Below are 26,823 nucleotides of genomic sequence, written 5' to 3'. Positions count from 1 at the left end.
GTATCAGGCAGGTAATTTTAAAAACACATGCCATCTAGGAGAGTGCCTGGCTAGGAATACTCAAACGTTAAATAAATGACCAAACATGTGCTAGATCATGTGCAAACCTTGCAGGTCTTCTGTTTCAGGTATTGCTTTGTCCACAGATGTACTGTCCACTTGGGAAGACGCTACTGATTCTGATAAAAGTGACTGATTTGACACAGGGCTAGAAAAGCAAAAATATTTAGATTTTAAAAGATGATCTCTATTCATGACTAAAAACTAAGTGATTAATAAGTAAGAGTTCAATATATCTAAGCAGATCATTAAGACAGGAATTAACCAGAAATGCTTTTTTTAAAAAAATAACTTTCACATAACTACAGAATTTTGAAACTTGAGACCAATTTGGACCAGAAATTTTTTGATTTTGAAATAAAGCAATAGTACGTGTCCACTGTGTATGAATTTACTAAATGAACACTAGTATGATAAAGACATGCTTCAGGAACCCTAACACAAAGTTGTATATGATGCACTGATGGACTCAGGAAAACTGGAAAAAGGAACTTCAGAGCAGAAACTTAGTATATGTTTCCTAACAGCAGGGTAAGAATGAAACAAATATTTCTGTGTTTCCAACTTCTAAAAGACTTCAGTTAAAAAGAAAATACACTACAATACAAATAGATATCAGGATGACATCATGATATTACACAGAGAACAGGATCACACGATATTAAACAGAGAACCTGTGACAAAACCGTTTTTTAACACAAAGCACTAGTATTTCCATCAAAGGCCTATGACTAGAAGAACTTAACATGCTTCAAAAGGACTTCAGGGGTTGGTCAGGATACATATGAAGAAAAATAAAGAAAAAAGCTGTCTGAAAAACAAATCTTTTCATTAAATTTTAAGACAACTCCCTACTCTCACTGTAATGTAATACCAATAAAAAGATTTTTTTGACTAGTCAGTGATAATGAGATAGATAGAAGTTTCTGCTAGTTAATCCTAAAGTGACTTTAAATAGTTTTCCTTAAATAACAGAACTGACCAGATATGGAAAAAATGCCTTACTTTTTGATAGCTCTCTGGCCACAGTTCCGAGGCGGCCTCTTACCTTGGCTGCATAGATGAAGCTGTTGAGTCTAGCGCTGACTGAGCCTCTGGGACACTACCGTCTGTGCACTGGACTGGTAAGGACTCAGACAGACTTGTGACAGAAGGCGCTGCAACAGGACCACATCGCATGTTAGTGACTCTGTGCCCTGGGCGGGCCAGCACCTTATCTAAAAAAACCAAGACCAGTTTCCCAGGAAATACAGTATACGGGTTTTGTTTTACTATGTAATATACCAGTTCATTACTTTAGCTAAAAGTTTTCAATAATTTTCCTATGAAAAGGATGCTAATTTTACCACATACAAAATATACATAGTCAAGACCTAAACTACTATTTTTTAGGATTATCGCACAAACTCTTTAATTCATAAATGTCTTCCAAATAATAGTGCACAATGAGATCTTTAAAATAAAAAAGAATTCAGCAGTAAGGCAAATGTTAAGTTCAGAATTAAAATCTGCACTCAGGTTATATTATTTTACCTGTTCTTCATAAGGCAAAAATGTAGATAATGATTTTACAAAACAATATAGTAACTTATATTCACTTGATTTTAGCCTCAAGAAAATTTAAAGTCCAGCTTGAACAGGAAGCAATGATGAAATAGACTCCACAAGCAATTTTAAATGAACTAAGTAACAGCCTGCACTTTCATTAACCACAGAAACCTACATTCAGGCATTAACCTACATGAGAACTATCCTAAATGAGTAAAGTTCATGTTCAAAATCCCTTTTTACACAATCATTGAAGCAAAAGCCACATCAATTCCAGGAGAATCCTCTGACATAAAAACGCATAAAGAACTCAAGTGAACTGGGGATGAACAAACACCCTTTTCTCTGAGTCAAACTGCCCCCACCTCTCCTTCCTATGCAGAATGGAGGAAGGCTTTCTCTGAAATCATCTGTGGCTATCCATGTGGAACTCTCTCCTCCAACTACCTTGGCCTCAGAAGTCATCCTAGAGAAAAGAATCAAGGTCCTCCTACAGCCCCCACTCATTCAGAGCTTATTTTCCAAGACAGCTCTACATACTTGGAGTGTGCATCTATTTTATTAATTAGTAAGATAAGAGTTCTTGAGCACAGCACGTAAGACTGAGATGGATCTACAGTAGTTCTTTTCAATGAGTGGAGATCCTCCTCTTTCTCTTGCCCTACCACTGATCATTACAATATGTAATGAGACATTTTCCTGATGTAAATGTAGTAATTTAAGTACAGTGTGGAAGCAGGAAGAGGTGCTGGGTATCCTGTGCTACTCAGGTGTATCTCAGTTATGAACAGCGCTGTGTTTTACTTACCAGGTAAGAACTACTTACCAGGTGGGCTTATTCTACCATTACTACTATTCTGTCTTTGAAGATGTTCTTTATAGCACACTGAACACATGCCGTTCGTACGAGGGTTTCCATAAAATCCGCAGCCAGTGGAACAAAGCATAGGCACTTGGCTGTGATTAGTTTCTTGAGCCATGTTCCTCTGTTGCACACCTGAAATTTACACAGAATGAGCAGAGAACTCTGATACATACTACAATCATATATTATCCAAATCCGCTTTATGTAATAAAGGAAAATGCACATATACTCCTCCCCAAACCACTCTACAGCTGTCTGGCATAGAGAGAGGAAAAAAAAATATCGAAAGGATACAAAAACTGAACTTTTATCTCTGACCCTCACTGTACAAAAGGAGGATTGTACTGGCTCAAACAATGTTATGAACTAGAGAAAGATCTAAAGACTCCACACCATCAGAATGTTAAGAAAAATCCTTTAAGTCTAGTTCAGCTTGGACACCTAGGAATGAGAAATACAGTTTTCTCTTTGTTGTATTAGTAAGGCCTAATCACTTAACTATTGCTTAAAAAAGTTTGTTTTAACTTGCATAATGTTTTCTGTTTAAAAAGCATTTAACATAATATCAATGCTGGTGAAGATGTGGAGAAATAGAACACTGGTAAAATGAGAAAGTGAGTCAGCCATTTTAGAAAGCGACATTGACAATTCATCTTAAGAGCCTTGTGAAAGACTGCCCTTTTGAACCCATCATCTCCTTCAACAGAATAACTTGGGTAGAATCAGAAAAAAATTATAAATACATTATGTGTATATACACACGGCATGTATTTCACAGCTTATTTATAATGCTGAAAAACCTATTAATCATCAACAAGGATCAGAAAGAATAAATCTAAGGATGGGAAAGCTAACAGATTTTTTTTTTTTCTAATGTGTATCTTCTTTGTACTTTTAAAATCCTCTTAAATGAAGATACTACTATATAATTGGGGACAGAATATTTAAAGTACTTAAAATTTAAAAACAGGCAGAGGAATTGTTTGGGAACCACAGGCAATAATCAATTACAGCAGACAGAAGAACCCTGTGTGCCATTCCTCCCATACAGCAAGCGGTTCTTTGGCATGAATAACATGACAGAAGGTAATAACAAGTTCTATCTTATTTAAAAAACAACAACAACAAAAAGCCTCCCAAATGAAATGAAGGTTACTCCAAAATGGGTATAGGTGTCTTTACAGAGAAGTCTATGTTCAAACATCATAAATGATAAGACTAACAATGAAGGACAGTGTTTTGCCACTGAAGTCTTCTCGAATTGATAAACAATGAAAGAAACCTTCACTGTTTCCCACTAACAGATTTTTTTTTCACCTAAATTATTTGCAAACACTGTTGTGGATTGAGGGGTGAATGGGGTGGGTTTAATGCAAATTTCAGAACCAAGAGCAATAATGCATTTGACTGAATTATAAAACAAAGCAGGTTTAGGTTTAGCATTTACCTTTAAAAAGAAAAACCTAAAACTGTTGATAATCTTTAGACCTTTAGGCCTAGGAATAGAATCTGAGATTTTGAAAAACATCTTTTTTACTTTATGAAGCCAAGTCATCTCAGAATCCAATGATGAGTAAACAGCAAAGGTGGTAAGAACCTGGAGCCTCATCAAGGAGTCAAACCATGACATACAGTACCATTACTAAATTCTTGATCATCATACTGTCACAGCAAAATTCTTAATTTATTAAATCCTGAGACCGAACACACACAACTTGTTAATATTTTGTGTGACAAACTGGGAAATACACATAAAGCATTCCTGTGGCATACAGAGGTATGGTGAGTGAAGAAAAAGCACTTGAACAATTATTTGAGTTACAAGCTGAGTCATCTTCACAGAACAGGTTTTTTGTTTCTGATTATTCAGACTTGATTATATCAGATATTTTCTCAGAAATGAATGAAGCCTGTTACTTCAAGAAAAATAACTAATGGTATTTATTGCCAAGGACAATATTTAAATAATAAAGTAAAAAAGCTTGACAAATAATTTTTAGAGAGTCTCTTAAAATGATTAGTGAAAAAAGTGAAAGTGTTAGTCGCCCGGCCATGTCCTAGTCTTTGTGACCCCATGGACTGTAGCCCACCAGGCTCCTCTGTCCATGGGGTTCTCCAGGTAAGCATACTGGAGTGGGCTGCCATTTCCTTCTCCAGGGGATCTTCCCAACCCAAGAATCAAGCCCGTGTCTCCTGCACTGCAGGCAGATTCTTTACCATCTGAGCCACCAGGGAAGCTGATTAGTGGTGATATTAATGACATGTGAGTACTGGTTCTATTATCAACATTTGGGAGATCTGCATAAGCCAGGAAATCAATATTTTCTAAATGACCAACATACTATGGTACAAAATTATTCATGAACAAAACACTCACTCAAAGGGAAAGATAGACCTATGGGTTTCAGAGTAACAGGACAAAACATTTTTACACAGTATGAGATTCTACACTGTAACTTATCCCTTTAAGAAACTACAAATTGTCACATTTTGGTGTAATACCAAAGAAGAGAGACATCTACTATCTGAAAAGGTTATCAAAATACTCCTTCCTTTTCCTACATATCTGTATGACACCAGCTTTCTTTTTTTAAACATTGTTCAGTTCAGTTGCTCAGTCGTGTCTGACTCTTTGCAACCCCATGAACCAACAGCCTGAATACGGAGGCAACCATGAGAATCCAGCTGTTTGTTCTAAGCCAGACCTTAAAGAACTTGCAAAAATGCATAACAATATCATGTTTCTTACTGAACCCTTTGAAGGTGGAGTTATTTTTCACAATAACTTTTAAATAAATTAATAACTAATAAATATCTGTGATTCTCTCACACTTTAATTTGTAATATGATAAAATTTTCACAAGATATGACAGACAAAGGCTAAAAGTCTTCAACGTACTCAATAACTTTTGAGAACTCAAAGGTCCTGAAACCAAAAATTCTGAGAACCTGCTGCTGTAACCAGCACGGCAAGCAGCACCAGCTCAAGAAGACAGACTCTGACCCTGGAGATGGGAATACAAAACCCCCTTACTCTGTATGTATAAAACAGATGGACATATAATATATACTATAGATAACTGCATCTGTGGAATTAAATTTTTATGGAGGTAGGAAGCCAATAAGGAAAAAACTGTTTCAAAAGACTCCTGGGAGTGGGGTGGGGGGGCTATAAAGGAAAAAGATTGAGACTCAGTGTTCTTACTTATTTTCACGGCTTGCTGGATCTTAGTTCCCTAACCACAGATCAAACCTGGGCCCGGGCAGTTAAAGTGCCGGGTTCTAACCACTGGACAGCCAGGGAATTCTCAGGAAACACTGTTCTAAATCACCAACTATTCTATACTGCATATTAATGACATTAAAATTATATAAGAATTAAAAACTTTCCCTACCAGTACTGACAAATTTTTCAGTATATGCTGGCAATTACAAGCATCCAGAAAAGAGACTGGAGAAGGAAATGGTAACCCACTCCAGTATTCTTTCCTGGAGAATCCCAGGAACAGAGTAGCCTGGTGGGCTGCCGTCTATGGGGTCACACAGTCGGACACGACTGAAGTGACTTAGCAGCAGCAGAAAAGAGAACTATCTATAAAAACTCAAGCAGAGAGTCACAGGTAAGAAGTACAACATGACCAGGAAGCTTTTTGTATCACAACCTCTGCTTTTGAACAGTAAGACTAAAATTCAAAATGTTGTAACAATTTCCCCAAGCCAAAATACCCTGCACAGTAGCAAATCAGCAGTAATTTTTTAAGTCAAAAGCTTTCAAAAACTATTATCATGGCAGATAAAAAGCACCAAGGATTTCACAGGAAAAGAGAGAAATAAAAGGAAAAAAATCAGTTTTATTTATTCATGGTTAGGCCACAAAATGTAACTTTTCATGAGGATTCAGAAAAAAGACCAAGAGCCACAAAAGGGTGTCCTAGTTTATCTTTAAGTGTAGTGGCAAAGATGGGGTGGCTCTGGAGAAACTGAAAGTCTGGTGTCCCCATGCTCTGGTACTTTTTTGGTAGGTAACTAGGAAGGGCCCACAAACCTGGCATTCAGGAAGGAAAAGAGGAAAGAGAAGGAGAAAGCAGAACAATTCCTTGATTGCTCTAGGTATTGTGGGATTATAGATAGAACCACAAATCCAAGGAGGTAAAGACTGAGATCGCCAGAGAAAAATGGATCAGCACGGTGGAATTGAAAAAAAAAAAAAGTACGAATTAGAAGAGAATTCAGAAAATGTGATTTGACTCTTAACATTCATTATCAAATCCACACCTGACTGTGAAAAATGGATCAGCACGGTGGAATTGAAAAAAAAAAAAAGTACGAATTAGAAGAGAATTCAGAAAATGTGATTTGACTCTTAACATTCATTATCAAATCCACACCTGACTGTCCTCTCTACCTTCCTCAGATACTTACTCAGAGCTTACTATGGGCCACAAACCACTTTCATTGTTTTATTTATATTACCTCACTTAATTCTCTCCAGAACCCTATGATGTCAGTATTAGTGATATCCCCATTTTAAATGAGAAAACTGATATTCAAAGAAAGTTAGTAACTTGCCCAAGGCCACATATCTGTAAGCTTTGAGGTCAATGTCCTTTTTTTTTTTTTTCCAATCAAAAACAAAATTAAAAGAGGATGACTTTCAAAGTCCATCCTGTCCTGCCAAACCTACAAATTTGGGAACATTCACGAATTCTTACTCTTTTCATTTAAAGATAATTTAAAATTTCATTCATTTACTCAACCTTAAGGTTGAATATGCAGCTTCTTAAAATTTTTCATTATGCAGCTTTAATTAGCTTAACGAAGTTCTTGAGAAACTTTTTTCCTATATGTCTTTTAACCTAAGAAATTTTCATTAGCATAAAAAATTCAAGATCAAATACTTTTAAGACGACAAAGAAAGTTCATTACTAATTATTAAAATTCTGACAAAAGAACGGCAATGAATGAATGCAACATAGACTCAATTATAACTGCAAATACATGTCAAACTTATTTCACTCTACTTCATTCCCTAGACTTCAGTCACCAAGTTCCAATAATTTTCATTTGGAAATATCTCATGCTCTTTTCTTTTCATCCCAATTCTGATTCTCATTTCATACCTGGGCTATTTTAATAGTATTTTTCCTTCTGTTCTACTGCCTCTCCTCAAAATCCACTTATTTAAATTCTCCTAGAACACCAAGTTCTCATCATATTTCTTCCAGTTTAGTTATTCTATATTTGCCCCAGGAAGGAGTACCAGACCTGGGATTCTGAGCTCTACATAATTTACCGTAACCAGTCCAATTTCCCTGAAAAGTAAATGCCGAGTGCAAAGTGAATAGGCTTGGGGTCAGAGCCCAGCTTTGCTGTTTTTATTGCCTATAAGAGCTTGAACATGTTACTAAACTTCCCTAGGTTTCAACTCCTTAAAAGGGTGTTCATATTTATATAACTAGATTAAGTAATACAATGTATACAGAAGGCATCCATAGAGTACCTGGCACAGAGTGGAAACTCAGTAACTGCTCTATCTCTGCTCTGCCTAAAAGCAGAGGTTCCTTTGCTCCCATCTGTTTGAAACAAATCATGCTCATTGCTGGAAACAAAAATCTAACTCATACTGCTCCTTCCTTCATAAATGCCCTCCGCTTCTTCACTTTGCCTACAACAATCCTATTCAGGAATCAGCTTAAATTCTACCTCTTCTGGTTTCGTTTTTGTCCACCTCGATCCTCCTCTGTTTTGTATTCCAACACACACTCTCTGTACCACCTTATGGGGGCACTTAAGCTCACCCATTATTCAAATGCTTTACAGGTACACAAGTCATTTCCCTTTTCAAATTCCCTTTTTGCCTACTATGAATAATACAAAGTATTTTGTTGAATACACACATTTCATTTTTGTTGGACTATTCACATCAGGCCCCCCAAAAGGGTTATTTTCCATTGAAAGGGGGAGAAAACAGACTGATGAAAAATGTTTCAACCACAGTACCCATGATTCATATACTGAAACAGTCACCCAGCAAGAATGATCAGTAATCCAAACCAGTTATAAAAGGCACATATAATTTTTCATTTCATTGTTCTCCCTCCTCCTGAAATAAATAGGGAGGATATATGGTTTACAATGACAAATTAAATACAGAAGTTGTGAACTGGCAAACAAGTGAAATCTGACCCACAGGCATGTTTGGTTAGCCAGCACATATTAATTTTTTTTAATTAGTTGTTAACTTCCAAAAGTTGGGGAAATGTCAAATAAAAAATCTCAGGTTTTCAGCTCCTCTTGAAAATAGCAAAACCTGACAACAGTAGACTGATGTTCCCAAAATTAAACCTATCAGCTTGGATCCTTCTCAGAGAGAGCCTATACTCTCCAACTCAAGGCTACCTTCACCTGGCTCATAAGCATCAGAGTTTTAATTCTTAGGTTAACACCTACAACCTTTTCAACTTGGAATCATTACCATTTATTTCAGGAGAAGAAAGAAATATACATGCTGAGTTACATAAGAATGCCTACTAAACTTCGAACTAAAACTGCAGGCGCAAAGTGATAAGACAAGCTTTCCCTTTGCCCCTGGCCTTTACCACTCAAAACTGGCTAATCCTCTGCAATTTTATCAAATGGAAATCTCAGAAAAGAGCAAAGTAGTTGAACACTCTTCTATAATTTGTTTTATTAATAATAATTGATCAAAGAAGAATACCCATTCTGTCACAGGTGTTTGAGATTAATGTCTCCTGATAGCATATAGTAATTTCCCACAGAGGTTCTCAGCATTTGGCTCCATCAGCTATCATATAGGCAAGAGACATATGTTCTGGGGGTCAAGAATCTCTGCAAAGGTTATAGAAAACCTAGGGACATCTATAAAGTGAACAGATGAAAGAGTAGAAGATGTGGTGATGATGCTGTTCACTCTGATAGTCTAGGGTTACCCTGTTCACTCTGAGTTAGGGTTCCTACTGTACTGAGGGTGCCCTGCAGCTCTCTCTCTGTACAGCAGTTCCTAGGTCCCTATGTTAGCTTGTCTTTCCTGCTGCTGTGTGGGCTGAAGGACAAAATGGCTTGAGTCCAGCTAACACGAGAATAACATCCTGGGGGATACCACATATTCCTTCCCTGCAAATAATCCATCAGTTTCAACACACTAAGTTATACAAGGATAAGAGACCTCTGAGCCAATTCTAGTATACTCAAACCTCACTTCCCTGGTTATTGACATAAAGACGTTTTCACTGACCAGCACAACAGGTCTCACAAATTGAGGCCACTATGGTGCTTCCAGGTGAAGAAGATAGGCTTCAGGAAAACTGACTGGCATTCCCACCTTAGATGACTCTACTCTGCTGCACTCAAAAATGTGTAAATCAGGGGCCAGCAAACCTTTCTGTAAATGACCAAATAGTAAATATTTTAGATTTCAAGGCCATGCAACCTGTTACAATTATTCAATTCACTGTTGTCACATCAAAGCAGCCACCAACAATGTTCCAATAGAACTGAACTTAATGACCACCAAAATTTGAATTTCCTAGAATTTTCACATTATAAAATGTCCCTCTTGATTTTTACCTTCACCACTTAAATATACAAAAGCCATTCTTGGGTCATGTGCTGAACAAAAATAGGTGATGAACGAAAAGTCTGCCAATTCCTGGATTAAATAAGCAAATGGTGTTAATGTAATCATCACCGGAGAGAATGTGGGGAGTCTAGGTGGGCCTGGGACTCCCAGGGGCAGAGGTCCTACTAACTGTGGGACTCTCTCTAATCCAGACAATGTAAATTTAAAGTATTATTTGCTCCCTAACCTTCATCTCTTAATTAAGTATATGTTCATCACCCAATAAGGGGAAAAAACTATGAAAGGCAATATTTCACACAAATCTTTTAACAGCAGGTATAGTTTACACAGAGTTGTAGCTATGATGGGAAAAAGGACAGCAAGGTTCTTGGTACAAACTGTCCTCTATTTAGCACACTGCTTTCTATTCACCAAGGCTATATAAATAACATCCATGGTGTCTTAATCATTATAAAAGCATTTAATAACTGGACATGAAGATATCATATTCCTGAACTGACAGTTTCTGTCTGCCTGGTACATTTTCCTCCTTACCCTTTCAGATAGTAGAACCTCTCTCTCACTTGCTGAGATAGGTCTAACCCCGCCTCCTCAGAGCCAGACCTGTCTCAGGGGTGGGCATGTGATCCGAGTCTGGCCTATGACTCAGTCACTCCTCCCTGGAACTCACTGGTACTGCTGAAAGGCAGGCTTTGCTGTGATGACACTGAGACAATACCATGTAAACCAGGTGCCAGCCTCCAAGGCGACCCCCAGAGAGCCCCAGGATTCCTGGCATTCAGGCCCTTGGTAGTCCCCACCCGCATTTTCTGGGTGTTGGTCTGGATAACAAAAGAATGCTGTGCACGTGATGGTCCGTAGTCACGGCAGACGCTGCACGCTGTGGCTGCTGCCCTGCTCTCTCTCGTGGATCGCTCGCTCTGGGGAAGGCCCGACGGTGCTGTAGGGAGGGACCCAACTGCTCAGTCACTGAGGCCTCAGGCCACGAGGCATGTGAGTGAATCTGGAAGCAGACCCTTCAGTCCTGGTGAAGTCTTCAGATGACTGCAACCTCTGCTGACATCTGAGCTGCAACCTCATGAGAGACCCTGAGTCAAAATTACACAGCTAAGCCGCTTCTCTATTCCTCACAGAAACCATGTGAGACAATAAACGTTTGTTGTTTGAAGCCATTAAGTTTTGGGGGTAATGTGCTATATAGTTATTGATAACCAATACAGTTACTGATACATCTGTCTCCCCTGCTTCTCTTACTACCTTCCTATGGTGTATTTTCAACACAGCAGCCAGTGATCATGTTAAATCTAAAACAAAGCACACTGCATGCTTGCTCAAAATCCTCCAGTTGACCAAGTAAAAGCCAAACTCCCTACCGACATAGAGGCGCTTTATAATCTGTTCCCCCATTACCTGACCTCCTCTCTCCCACTCCTCCGGATCACATACACTGCCAGGTATGCTCCGGTCTTAAGGCCTTTGTAACTGCTATAACTTCTACCTTCCAGAAGTCACTAGGAGGACAGGAGTCCCTCATCTACTTCAGGCCTTTGCTCACCTGTCATCTTCTGAAGGAGGGTTTCCCTCATCCCCCTATTTGAAATAACCACCAGCATCCTTTATTACCCTATCCAGTTTTATTTTTCTTCAGTGCCCTTATCTTAATCTTTACTATTAAATTAAACTTATTTCATCTATATCTTCCCTCTACTAAAATGTTATCTCTGTAACAGCAGCGACTCTGTCCATTTTGTCCACTGATAACTTACAAAAATGCTTGGCACATGGTAGATATTCAGTATTTGCTGAATACGTGAATTAAACTGTGTTGCAAAGTAGCAGCCTTGTACTACAACCTGCAGGAAATAAGCATTTACCCCAAAGCAAATAGGCTGCAATAGGCTCCTTCTAAAGAAACTGAATTTGCTGTTCGAGACAGGATCTAGGTTTGCCAGCAAGGACCACTAAATGTTATACAGTTTGTGCCCTGAACAAAGATGCTCAGCCTCACTCTCTTGAGCTTCGGGGTATTTTTTCTAATTCAGTTCACTCAGAGAGGGCTTCATTTAGCAATGTGCTTAAGCTGGCACACCATGTTGTTATTTTATAATGAAAGTTGTAGTCAATTTTATGTTCTCAATTTTATGCAGGTTCCATATTGCATATCTTAAAGAATTTGACATAGTCATTATCTGCACAAAACAATTCAATATCCTTTTTTTGCAAAATAGGGAACCCACTCAAATTTTCCCATTGGTTCCCATATTTATGTGTTTTCATTTACTTTTCTTCTCCAAACGACTAAATAAATGGGCATAGCTCTGTTCCAATAAAACTTTTATTAACAAAAAGAGGTGGTAATGGGCTTCAGTTTGCCAATTCCTGTTCCAGAGCAATGGCAGGTACACAAGAGGCACTCAAATATAAGACATGAAAAAACACCTTCAAAACTATGCAGTTTAGACTGTGATCAGAAAAGATACAGCAAAATTAAATGATTATAGGTCGATTTTTCTTTTTATCCCAGTTCTTCATTTAAGGGGCCTTGCTTATACACTTGTGCTGCCTACTGCTCTCTGAGGTACCATAAAAGATGAAAGTTATGACAGACAGCTCTGCTTATAAGGATCAGTACAAGTGTTAGGATAGGAATACGGATGTGTGACTTTCATGTATATACACAGATGTCACTTTTAATTTCAATAATCCCTATGAGCCACAAAACTATAAAATGCACCCAAAACACTCTACTTTCATAGAGTTCCTCCCTTCTTTTTAATCAGTTAAAGAAACTGAAGTTAGGCATGTCAATTGACTCCTTCAACTCCCTTTTAATACAATATGTACAACCTTCAGGTCTTAACTCTAACTGCCCCACTGGTACCACAGGATATTTCCAGAAAAGTTAAGTAGAGAGGGGGGAAAACCTGACCCAATGGCCCAATCTGAAAAGGTGGTGGAGAAGAGGAAGAACACCAAACACAGAAAAAGGTACCAAAGCTGTAAACCTCTTGCCAATTCCCTGAGATTTTTCACATCTCTTTTAAAATAATCTCCCATTTCCCTTTTTCAGTTAGAATGGATATCTGTTCCAATGTGTTCTGGCCCCTGATTAGATTCCAGAAAACAGCAAAATCTTACAGAACATAAAACCATGTTTCTACTTCTTCCTATTAGAAGCAGCAGAAACACACACACACACACACACACACACACACCACATTTCTACACACACAATGAGTGATGACCAGTGCTGACTCCAGACTACTTTAAGGTTTAGCAGGACCATCTCCAACAGAGGAAGATTCTCTTATAATAAAACACTGGTACTGAGTCCTTCCTGAGAGACTTAAGTTTGCCATCCATTACATTGCCAAGCTTTCAAAGGTGCTTCTAGATTAGAAAGCACTCTTCCAGCATTAAACTGACAGAACTCAAGACCTTCAATACTGCTTAGTTCATCCATCCATGCCTTATTTTAAAATATCATTATAATGACTCTAGTCAAAGCTATGATTTTTCCAGTAGTCATGTATGATGTGACAGCTGGACCATAAAGAAAGCTGAGTGCCAAAGAATTGACGCTTTTGAACTGTGGTGTTGGAGAAGACTCTTGAGAGTCCCTTGGACTGCAAGGAGATTCAGTGAGTCCATCCTAAAGGAAATCAGTCCTGAATATTCATTGGAAGGACTGATGCTGAAGCTCCAGTACTTTGGCCACCTGATGCCAAGAACTGATTCAATGGAAAAGACTCTGATACTGGGAAAGACTGAAGGCAGGAGGGGAAAGGGATGACAGAGGATGAGATGGTTGGATGGCATCACCAACTCAACGGACATGAGTTTGAGCAAGCTCCGGGAGCTGATTATGGACAGGGAAGTCTCGTGTGCTGCAGTCCATGGGTCACAGAGTCAGACACGACTGAGTGACTAAACTGATACTGACTTTGCTGAAGTGCCTAAAAATCACTTGACCTAAAAGTCAGAGAAAATATTCCTAACTTTAACCAATATTCCTCAATAAGTATTTTCCCTTCCTTTCTTCCTCTTGTGTGGAGTTACATCTGACACCAAGACCAATCTTTCATGTTCTAGACAAATACAGCTGCGTGTCATCAAGATATGCCATGTTTAAAGTAAATATATTACAGATTCAAATCCAACCATCTAGAACAGCACTGTCCAATACACTTAGCCACATATGTGTACTGAAAACTGAAACTTGGCTAGCTAATACAGCAGAAGGAGAACAGAAGGCAGGAGAGTAAGGTTCTCTATTCTACTGATCAAGAGAGATCTTCCATGATACCCAACTGAAAATACCCTCCTTTTTGAATTTCCAATTCTAGATCCTAAAGCCTTACAACTGATTACTTTAAGGACTTGGAATAGGCCACTTACTATTATTCCTCTCAAAGAAGAAACAAAAGATTAATAATAAAAGTAATAATTTGCAAGTATCGATGACTCACTTAAACCTCACAATACCCCGTATCAGGTAACAAATTATTACTGTATCTATTTTACAGATTAGAAAAGTGAGTCACAGAAAGGTTTAAGTCATTTGTTCACTATCATGTTAGGATCTGAATCGGCAGCCTGACTGTACACCCTGGGCCCTTAACCATGCATGTTACATGGCTTTCAGTGTAACTCAGGAACTCCATGTTACTGCATATTGCAAGACACAACAACATAAGAAGTTAAAATATACATATGATCTAGGCAAAACTCTGTCACAGAAGTGAGTGCAAGATCAACAAGAAGCCTATGTGGTATGCTAAGGGTAGGGCAGGCCAGGGACAGAGCAGAAGCAGAGTTTACGAATGGTGCTCACTCTCTCCTGCAAGCACTTCCTAGCCCAGGAAACTTAATTAGCTCCTCAGCACTCCGCTCTACCTGCTCAGTAGAATAATAACACAGACACGAAGAATCATCTCAGAGCGATAGAAGGAGAAATGTAAACAGGACCAATCTATTGGCATACAGTTTCCCCCAAATCCTCCATAGTTATATACAAGCTTCTCTTGTTTCCTACTGTGTGTCCTTTCTGCCTAATTTTATCTTTAAAAATCTAACTTTCGCCTATGGCTGATTCATGTTGAGGTTTGACAGAAAACAACAAAATTCTGTAAAGCAATTATCCTTCAATAAAAAAATAAATAAATCAAACTTTCACTAAGTATGTACTAAAGGCTTCCTTCACCTACATTTTCTTTATTCGACAATAAAGAAACACTAAGAGAAGAGCATAGAGTGCTAGAGTACTACACAAAATAGTACCAAATTAAACTCACCCTTTACAGGGGAAATACCAAATGACTGTAAACTGTAGAGTTAAACCTCATATTATAGACCTTAAAACCTTACTAAAGTGAGACTTGTCATCATTAAACATGATTTCTTTAGAGCTACTGAAAAATTAGGACTAAGGTAACCCCTGGGGATTCATACAGTACTGTCCATTTACTGACCAGCCCAGAAAAGGAAAAAAAAAAAAAATCGAACAGACTGAAACTTCAAGTTTTTTAACTACTTTTGAATGTATCTATATTCCTCTCTTCATTTCTGGCATGTACTCTTTGACTACTTTCATAAGAATATCCATATTCACTACATGTTCTTCATTATGCTTTCTAAGAGCCTCCTCACTCACTGATTCTAAAATCAGTCAATTTTTATTTTCCTTCAGTCAACACATTCTGATGTGAAAGAGAAAGTAAGCTCATCTTACTGCAAACAGCATTTCTTTTATTTCATAGTTCCCTAAATAGTTAATAAGATTTGATAAATCTTAACCTCCATGGTCATCACACTGCTCATGGCAATGTCTTATATTTTAATTATCTTTTCTATAAAACCATACGTTTCTCTACTGCGGGAAACATTCAATTAAGAGTCTTACTCCTAAAAAAAAAAAAAAAAGTCTTACTCCTAAATCCATGAAGGAGAAGGAAAAAACCCAATACAAAAACAAAAAAAGAAAGTAGAAAAAAAAAATCAGACCCCTCTATTCCAAAATGATTCTTAAGGTGATAGCTTTTAGTAAGAGAAAAAGGAGAATTCTTCTTTCCACAGGAATTTATATTAAGTATGTTAAAAACAAAGTTGGCAAGTGTAAAAGACTTCTAACTACATTCAATAAACTAGAGTTCCTTTATTTTGAAGTACATACTCTCTCTGATTAAACACAGACATTATAAAAATTATTAATTACAATTTAAGTTATTAAATTATTTCCAAGAACTATTTTCTATATAATATCTAACACATCATACTTCCAAAATACATTTTATGATTGATTAAAATATTTATTTTAAAAGGATGAAATCAACTATAAAACAGAGTGATCTACAGAATTTTCTTCTTTTGCTTCACAATAATAGAATAATGAAAAAAGAGCATGGTCACTAATGATACTTAGTTGTTAAGTTTTATTCTCAAAAATACTTTATAAATAAAAACCTATCACCCATTCCACCCTCAACATTCTACCCACCAGAAAAAAATAGACCCTAAAAAATACCTCATCATGCTGACTTAAGTGTATCTTTAAGTACTTTAGATTTTAAAACTGTAAGTTATTATTATGCCTAAGTACACAGTGTTACAGGCTTAAGTCTACTCACACAGTTGAGGTTGATGAGCAAACAGCTGTCCTGTATCTTGAGACAGACATTAGCTTCCTCCCTTCCCTAGCCTCATAAGCAGCTACTTAAAGTTTGAGTTTTATGCAAGAAAACATTTTAAAGCCTTCAGTGTTTTATTGCAGCAGACTTCAGATTCATTCCTGTAACACATTTAACATGAAAGAGAGTTGAGACAGTTCAAATTAACTATGCACACTTTAATTGTCTACAAGTTTAAGGAGTGCTTTCACTCTTACAGCTACATAAAAAGGGGTGCAATGTAAAATCAGGAATAACATTTCACTTGCTATCTGACACCAATGTATGTAACAGAACAATATGTAACTGTAACATATAGATTTTTCTACCTTTTATAATCATTTATACTCAAAGTAAGCAAAACTAGGTCTTTCTTTTTTTCCCTAAAGTTTAGCTTATTTCTTTGGCATAAATAACCACCAATGAAAGAACTTTTTTTATAAAGAGACAGTCAATGGGGTGCCCTGAGTGTACCAAGAATATCCCTGGGGACCCTCTGACTAAGGAGAATAAGACTCTTGGTCCTGTTGTGATACAAAGAGGAGCTATACTTCTAACATTACAATGAAAGGTTACAGCACATTTCCCCACAGACTCAAATTCCTATATTATAATTATTGAAACAGGTTCTCCAAGTGTTCTAGACAGCTTATCTGGAAAATAAAATTGTGTTCAATCAATATGTCCTAAAATACCTGGATAACTGTTCCCCCAATATGTGTGTATTAATAAACTCAGTTTCCATAGTAAATTTTAGGAAAAGTTTTAGGATTTCACAAAGTAATTTACTATTTATATTAACAACATGGTTTTAAAATGCTGTAAGAAATAGCATACAAACACTCAAAATTCACTGGCTAATTTTTAAAATATTATTTAATGCTGAAAAACTGATTGTGTATTTGCTATGCACTAAAAGGCTAAAGGTTTTAGGATTCAGTCAAAATAACTCAAATGTTTGTTACTTTATAATCTACTTATAATGGACATATAAATAATTTAAGAAATGACTCTAAACTTTATCAAAGTTGTCACTGATAGAATAATATTCACATAAGTTAAAATATTTATTCAAGAGTCTAACTGTGCTTCAGTAACACTAAAACGTTCTCATTTTCACCACAGATTTAAATGAGCCTACAGTAAAAAACAACAGCTAAAAATAAACTACACCAATCTTGGGTGTAAAAATAGAAGCATCCTTTCTATATAATAACAATAAACATTTGATGAGTGATTACAGTGCAACAGACACCATTCCCAGAATTTTACATGCACACTTAATCCTCATTCCCCCCTAAAAGGTAGCTGCAATTATTACCAACTCTTTTCAGATTATGGAACTCAAGTTCAGAGACGTTACGAACTTGCTGAAGAGGACAGAGCTAATAAGTTGAAGAGACAGAACTTGAATCCAGATTTATTTGACTCCAAAGCCTCGTGCTCAAACTAGATTATAAGCAACAGCAATCTTTTGTAGTGAATAAACCGTATCTGGAACTGATATAAACCATATCTGGAACTGGTATCTGGATTTGGTGCTAGATCTATGACATTAATAAATGAGTGTTAGCAGGAAACCAAGAGTATGATTATAAACTCAGGAAAGCTCTCTCTCACAACAAACAACTGTTAGAAATGGGAGTAGTAACTGAGAGAAAAGACAAAAGTGGAATGCATTCTGAGGGGCTGTTACAAAGAAGAAAACAGCAGGCTTATCTCACAAGTGGCATAGAAGTACAAAATTTGAAATAATGTGTCAAAGTCTCAGAAGAGAAAATCCAGTTCAACACAAAATACTTTATAAAGCCAAGGAAACCAACAGCTGGAACAGACTCCCTCCTATACTACTGGGTTTGTGCAATCAAAGATTTGAACTTCAACCACCATACTAACAATAGATTCTGGCAAAACTGCCAAAGAATGTTAAAATTTTTTGAGGATGAAAGTTTGATGATGAAGAGCATATATTAAATCTCAAAGTATCTCCCCAGAATTGCTTACTGGAAAAAGGAAAACAGTAACTTTCCCACACTAATGGGAAGATCAAAGCTGGTATCACTGCAAAGAGTACAAGTGGACACACTCCTCCTGATGAGAGGCCCTGAGAATCACACGCAGTAACGAAGCATTCCTGCTCACCTCTTACATCCAATCACTGCGACACCTCCTACATTCAATCACAAGGACACATCAGACAGATCCCAATCGAGGGAGATTCCGTAAATAAATGGTCTGTCACTCTTCAGAAGTGTCAGTGTCACAAAAGACAAAGAAAGGCTAAGGATAGGGTTCTGATTAAAGGAAACTAGAGACATGACAAGTCAATAAATGATTGAAGATTGGATCCTAGACTGGAAAAAATTTATTAAAGAACGTTACTGAGGAAACTAGAGAAATCTGAATGTGGGCTGTGTGTTAAAGAAGTGTATTGTATCAATTTCCTTGATAACTGGAATGTCCTTGAAACTATAAGAATGCTGTTCTTAGATAATACACGTCTTTAGGTACTACATGGTAAAGGGACAGGATGCACACAACTTCTCAAAAAGTTCAGAAAAAAATAAAGTGATAGCCCAAATGTAGCAAAATGTTAACAATGAGTGAATCTTGCCAGGGGGTAAATGGGAACTATTTGTATTATTAATGCAATTTTCTATAATTTCAAAATTATACTTGAGAAAAATAAATATTTGGACCTGATGTTCTCAAGGAGTTCAACCAGATACCGAACAAGAGAACCATCATTTCCTATAGCCATCTCTGTACACTCAAATCCAACCCAACAGCAGTCTAAACTGATTCGTGACTATCCATTTTAATCAATTATAAGAAGCAGTGCTCTCATTTAAAACATCGATGTGAGAGCTAAAGATTCAAGTGAATGTCCACCTCTTCTCAACCCTGTTACTCTATGCAGTTAGAGACAAACTTCTACAAGACAGCACAGCTATTCTTCAACTGGATACGCGGTAGTGGGTGTGTCCTTGCTAAAAACTCCAAATTAAGTTAATTTCTGGGTATGCCAGGTAGCAAAGCATTACCAAAGCCAAGAGATAATCAGTGATCAGTAACCTACAAGGGAAATACCGTTAATAAAACAAACGTCCCACCCAAGCAAATCCTGCACTGCCCACAATAAGCGGACAATGCCACAATGACTACAGAGCACCTGGAAAAGACAAGAGAATGTTAATCACTGAGAGGCCCAGGTATAAATGGATAATATACAACATTTCAGTGGTCTAAATCCACAAAGAGAGGGAGGAAAAAAGGAAAGGGGGAGAAAAAAAAAGAGAAAATAGGAACACAGGCAAGAAAGAAGAAAATCCTGACAGCGACATACCACTTCACTGATTTCACATTCTCCTTTCCCTCCAATGGCTTAACACACTCTCCCTCACTTTAATTTATCTTCAATTGTCTTTTACTAACTGTAAGAGTCAGTCTCTGCAAGATGGCAAGAGCTGTTAAGAGCACAGCTTTGACTACACAATCATTATTTGCATCCTATGCCTATACTCCATTTTTGTTTTACTTGTCAGGAGGCCCAGAACAGTAGTCTCTCTAGTAGGAAATCTCACAAACGGTTCACCTTGAAAAGGAACAGAAAAACACATCACCTCGCTCACAGCCTAAAAGAGACAAAGGCAGGAACTGGAGGGAAAACAAGGGTCAGGACAAAGAAGAAGGGATGATTTAGTCTCTTATACTAATCTGAATACACCCTCTGTCAGGTACGAGCAACCTAACTGGTAGAATATTCACTGGTCCTTAAGCTAATTCCAAGTCAGGAGCACTGTTACTGAACCGTGGCCTTCTTTCAGGCAAGCTCTGTATCAGATTAATCTTTGATATAGCACCAAACGCTACCTTGTTTAAAAAAAAGGCACTTGAATAGGCACTTGTAGAACTGTTGTTGTTTAGTCGCTAAATTGTGCCTGACTCTTTGTGACCCCAGGGACTGTAGCGCACCATGCTCCTCTGTCCTTGGGATTTCTCAGGTGAGAATACTGGAGTGGGTAGCCATTTCCTTCTCCAGGGGATTTTCCCCAGCCAGGGATCTAACCCTTCTAGTATGGATTCTACCCAACTAGAAAACAGGCAAAATTATTTTATCCCAAACCCTGCCTTCTCTCACTTTTTCTCAGATAGCATGTGTCAGATACTCTCCAGTACCAAACCTATCTGCTAGCTCTACAAACTTTTCCTCTGATCTCGATTCAAAACTCAATTCCCTAAATGCTGCAGGCAAACAGTTATAATAAAAGGATCAGAACAACTCATACTGTGAATGAAATATGACCAACTCAAGCCTAAAAATTTAATCCAATTTTAAACCTAAAATCTCTAGCTCAAATATGGGATGTGCACATGGGCATCTGTATGTATACCTGTGTATGTATTTTGGAGGACAGGGAGCAAATTTTCAGGTATCACCTACCTGCTTCTAAATCAACTCTTAACCTACACTGCCAAGGGACTGTTAACACATACACATGTGAGTCAGAAAATACAGCCCACTTCAGAGCTCTATTAAGTCAGATCAACATGGTCTTCCTCTGAATTTCCAGCAAACCTCTAATACAGGACACAGCAAATCATGAACCTTTACCTGTATTTGCCATATTTCCTTAGCTCTTCCGTATTATACAGGTCCCAACTTTGAAGAGAAAGGGAGTGCTATAGAAAGAAATGAAAAAAGGCTCCAAGACATGTTAATACACAAGTCACTTTTGTGGTCAAAGTTAGACCATGTAATTCAGCCCCACTATATTTTGATAACAACATATTTTAGGAGCCATCTGTCTTGCTAACCTCTAAATTTCTAGTATTTGGCACACCTACATAGAACAGGTGTTCTAGGCACTCAAATATTTATATAATGGATTAATACTTGACTTGCATTTACCCACATCACAAAAACAAGCCCTGAACCTTTATATATCAATTATATGAAATCCAATCACCCATGTAAAAATCAAATTACCAGTATCTCCATCTTTAATTTTTAGAATCTGGGAATGCTTTAACACGTGTAGAACACACAAATCCAGTTTAAATTAGTTCCTTTCCCCTTTCCAAGCCATTAAACAACCAGCAGATTAACCTATGACAATCTAAAAATAGTATGCCAGAAGACAAGTCTGTGCTTAAAACTTTCTAGTTTGTATGATATTCTTTTCAAGAATTTAATGTAACTCATAGTGGAAGTGAGAAATAGATTTAAGGGACTAGATTTGATAGAGTGCCTGATGAACTATGGACGGAGGTTCGTGACATTGTACAGGAGATAGGGTCAAGACCATTCCCATGGAAAAGAAACACAAAAAAGCAAAATGGCTGTCTGGGGAGGCCTTACAAATAGCTGTGAAAAGAAGAGAAGTGAAAAGCAAAGGAGAAAAGGAAAGATATAAGCATCTGAATGCAGAGTTCCAAAGAACAGCAAGGAGAGATAAGAAAGCCTTCCTCAGCGATCAATGCAAAGAAACAGAGGAAAACAACAGAATGGGAAAGACTAGAGATCTCTTCAAGAAAATTAGAGACACCAAGGGAACATTTCATGCAAAGATGGGTTTGATAAAGGACAGAAATGGTATGGACCTAACAGAAGCAGAAGATATTAAGAAGAGGTGGCAAGAATACACAGAAGAACTGTACAAAAAGATCTTCACAATCAAGATAATCACGATGGTGTGATCACTGACCTAGAGCCAGACATCCTGGAATGTGAAGTTAAGTGGGCCTTAGAAAGCAGCACTACGAACAAAGCTAGTGGAGGTGATGGAATTCCAGTTGAGCTATTTCAAATCCTGAAAGATGATGCTGTGAAAGTGCTGCACTCAATATGCCAGCAAATTTGGAAAACTTAGCAGTGGCCACAGGACTGGAAAAGGTCAGTTTTCATTCCAATCCCAAAGAAAGGCAATGCCAAAGAATGCTCAAACTACCACACAATTGACTCATCTCACACACTAGTAAAGTAATGCTCAAAATTCTCCAAGCCAGGCTTCAGCAATACGTGAACCGTGAACTTCCTGATGTTCAAGCTGATTTTAGAAAAGGCAGAGGAACCAGAGATCAAATTGCCAACATCCGCTGGATCGTTGAAAAAGCAAGAGAGTTCCAGAAAAACATCTATTTCTGCTTTATTGACTATGCCAAAGCCTTTGACTGTGTGGATCACAATAAACCGTGGAAAATTCTGAGAGATGGGAATATCAGACGACCTGACCTGCCTCTTGCGAACCCTATATGCAGGTCAGGAAGCAACAGTTAGAACTGGACATGGAACAACTGACTGGTTCCAAATAGGAAAAGGAGTACATCAAGGCTGTATATTGTCACCCTGCTTATTTAACTTCTATGCAGAGTACATCATGAGAAACGCTGGGCTGGAAGAAGCACAAGCTGGAATCAAGATTGCCAGGAGAAACATCAATAACCTCAGATATGCAGATGACACCACCTTTATGGCAGAAAGTGAACAGGAACTAAAAAGCCTCTTGATGAAAGTGAGAGAGGAGAGTGAAAAAGTTGGCTTATAGCTCAACATTCAGAAAAGTAAGATCATGGCATCTGGTCCCACCACTTTATGGGAAATAGATGGGGAAACAGCGCAAACAGTGTCAGACTTTATTTTTTTGGGCTCCAAAATCACTGCAGATGGTGACTGCAGTCATGAAATTAAAAGACGCTTACTCCTTGGAAGAAAAGTTATGACCAACCTAGACAGCACAAAAGCCGAGACATTACTTTGCCAACAACGGTCCGTCTAGTCAAGGCTATGGTTTTTCCAGTAGTCATGTATGGATGTGAGAGTTGGACTGTGAAGAAAGCTGAGCGCCGAAGAATTGATGTTTCTGAACTGTGGTGTTGGAGAAGGGTCTTGAGGGTCCCTTGGACTGCAAGGACATCCAACCAGTCCATCCTAAAGGAAATCAGTCCTGGGTGTTCTTTGGAAGGACTGATGCTAAAGCTGAAACTCCAGTACTTTGGTCACCTCATACGAAGAGGTGACTCATTGGAAAAGACTCTGATGCTGGGAGGGATTGGGGGCAGGAGGAGAAGGGACAACAGAGGATGAGATGTCTGGATGGCATCACCAACTCGATGGACACAAGTTTGAGTGAACTCCGGAAGCTGGTAATGTACAGGGAGGCCTGGCGTGCTGTGATTCATGGGGTCACAAAGAATCGGACACGACTGAGCGACTGAACTGAACTGATAGGTCATTTAAGACAGACATTATTACTATACATAAGTAAAATAAAGGGCTTCCCTTGTGGCTCAGGTAGTAAAGAATCTGCCTGCAATGCAGGAGACGTGGGTTCGATCCCTGCATTGGGAAGATCGCCTGGAGAAGGGAAAGGCTATCCACTCCAGTATTCTGGCCTGGAGAATCCCATGGATTCTATATTGGTATTATGTATTAGTCCATAGGGTTGCAAAGAGTCGGACATGACTGAGCAACTTTCCCTTTCAAGAAAAATCAATGTAGTCCCTTTTCCACACCATTAAAATATCCTACATGTATCTTTTCACTACTTCAAAAGCTGAAAAAACCACCTGTAATTTTCAAGTCTCCCTAAATTAAGAAAAAAAAAGCAGCATATTAACTTTAAAACTACTTAGAAGTCAACACACAAATCTGCATTGGATCTTGTTTCAATAATACATAGAGATCATTTTGATAATTTTAAGTTCCTGTTAGGATACATGCCATTCCAAGATCAGACTTTCCTCTTCTATTTCTATGTGCAGTTATAAAACACAAAATAAACTACTGGGCACCATACTCTTTGAAGCCATTTAGCATTCAGCTGAAATTGTATCTACTTCATCAACAATGGGCCCTATAACAGCTCCTTATTTGTTTCACACCTGCTGGATCAAGTCCAACTAGTTCCATTAGCAGCCTCAAAATACTGCCAGCAAGTTAAAAGTCCCAAGAACCTGGCTTTAAGTCATATAGAATCAAAGACCAAGGATTTGTTGTTTTTGTTGTTTAGTCGCTAAGCTGTGTCCGACTCTTTGCAACTCCATGGACTGTAGCCCACCAGGCCCCTCTGTCCATGGCACTTTCCAGGAAGGAATACTGAAGTGGGTTACCATTTTCTTCTCCAGAGGATCTTCCTGACTCAGGGACTGAACCGGCATCTCCTGCATTGGCAGGTGGATTCTCTACCTCTGAGTTACCAGGAAAACCCAAGACCAAGGAAAGTATGATTCAAAATTTCAAGAGATAAGCAAGTTTTAAAAGTCTTGAGTTTTCCTCATAGTCCGAACACTCTCTGACCTAAATTATAGCAATTCTTTTTTAATCCATCCCCTAAGACAAAGGAAATAAAAGCAAAAATAAACAAACGGGACCTAATTCAACTTAAAAGCTTTTACAGATAGCAAAGGAAAAATAACCATCGACCAAATGAAAAGACAGAGTACTGAATGGGAGAAAATATTTGCAAATGATATAAACAGTTCATACGACTCAACATTAAAAAAACAAACAACCAGATTAAAAACTGGGCAGAGGATTTGAACACATATTTTTCCAAAGAGGAAATGCAGATGGCCAACAGGCGCACGAAAAAATGCTCAATGCAACTAATCACCAGGGAAACACAAATCAAAAGCACAATGAGATTATCACCTTACACCTGTCAACAGGAATGGCCGTCATCAAACAAAAAGGACACAAATAACAAATGCTGGAAAGGATGTGAAGAAAAGGGAACCCTCATACATACACTGTTGGTGGGAATGTAAATTGATGCAGCCACTGTGGAAGATACGTGGTTTCTCAAACAACTAAAGATAGAACTATCCTATGACCCAGCAACTCCACTCTATATAGGATACATACACATATAAACACTAATTCGAAAAGATAAAGGCACCCCAATGAGAAAACAAATATTTTAGAGAGAAAAAAGCACCCTGGTATCACACACTCTGCCTCAATCCTTTCCAGAGGGTGAGAACCAAACCACATGAGAATACTGTCAGTGTTACCCTCCTGTACTAATGGAAGAGACAAAACAAGTCCTTCAACATGTCTATTTCTCATGAACAACTAAGGATTTTATGAACTTTTCTCTGTTTTGTTTTTTAAATAAAAAAGGTAACATATGCGACATGTGGGGCTTCCCCAGTGAGTGGCTCAGTGGTAAAGGATCCACCTGCAATACAGGAGACACAGGAGACGTGAGTTCAATCCCCCCAGGACAAGGAATGGCAACCCATTCCAGCATTCTTGCTTGGAGAATCCCATGGACAGAGAAGCCTTGGTGGGCTGCAGTCCATAGAGTCTCCAGGAGTCGGACATGGCTGAAGCGACTTAGCATACACACGTGACAGGTATACAAATGTCTGATTTCATAGAATAAATTATGCCATTATGCCAGTATTATTGCAAGGTGGGTGTATTTTGCAGAGAATAACTTCTGTGGTTAATGTGGTTTCTTTCCCTGCTTTTTCTAAACTTCTAAAACCAACTAACTATGCAATAAAGGTTTCCCTTGAAAAGATGGAATGTCCATTCAATACACACATTCCAATTAAGCAAATGTGAATTATGAAATAATTAGACCTCCTGGGATTACGATCATTTAAAAATGTTCAGCTGTGGCTAACACCTTACAGAAGCTCTGGGGTACAATTATCTTGCTACCTATGTACTTTGAACATTACTTAATACCTTTTTATCTCTTCTAACTATTTAAAGAGCTAGGTCTAACAAATGACAGGTAATGAAAAAAATATTTTACCTGCAATACAAAATAATTCTTTTTCCTGTTAACAAACACTCAAGTTTCCTTCCCCTCGGCTTAAAAAAAAAAACCTGACAGCCACTTTAGACTCATTTTACATGCAAGATTTCTGGTTAGTATGAAATATATTTGTTTCTGTGTTATTCATATATATATTTTTTGTTTTGTCTTTGTGCTAAGTCACTTCAGTCGTATCAGACTCTTTGCGACTCCATGGACTGTAGCCTGCCAGGCTCCCCGTCCGTGGGATTCTCCAAGCAGGACTACTGGAGTGGTTTGCCATTTCCTCCTCCAGGGAATCTTCCACTCCAA

At 38.0% G+C, this 26,823-nt stretch overlaps 1 protein-coding gene across 3 annotated transcripts in view; it reads right to left on the bottom strand.

Annotated features, from left to right (window-relative positions):
• Positions 1-26,823, bottom strand: part of ZFAND6 (zinc finger AN1-type containing 6) — a 54,908-nt gene that overhangs the window by 6,922 nt on the left and 21,163 nt on the right. For 2 of the 3 annotated variants that reach the window (XM_061394568.1, XM_061394570.1), the window contains exons 2-4: positions 2,435-2,605; positions 1,109-1,217; positions 108-208 (exon numbers count right to left, since the gene is read on the bottom strand). In XM_061394568.1, the coding sequence (XP_061250552.1) occupies positions 108-208; positions 1,109-1,217; positions 2,435-2,588 (364 nt within the window). In that variant the 5' untranslated portion in view covers positions 2,589-2,605. Of the gene's footprint in view, positions 1-107; positions 209-1,108; positions 1,218-2,434; positions 2,606-16,699; positions 16,861-26,823 lie in introns of all 3 variants that reach the window. The other variant, XM_061394569.1, reaches the window with a different exon arrangement.

The sequence above is a fragment of the Bos javanicus genome, chromosome 21 (genome assembly GCF_032452875.1).
Source record: "Bos javanicus breed banteng chromosome 21, ARS-OSU_banteng_1.0, whole genome shotgun sequence".
NCBI lineage: Eukaryota > Metazoa > Chordata > Mammalia > Artiodactyla > Bovidae > Bos > Bos javanicus.
The sequence above is the reverse complement of the archived record's forward strand: the minus strand, read 5'-3'. Positions and strand labels throughout refer to the sequence as shown.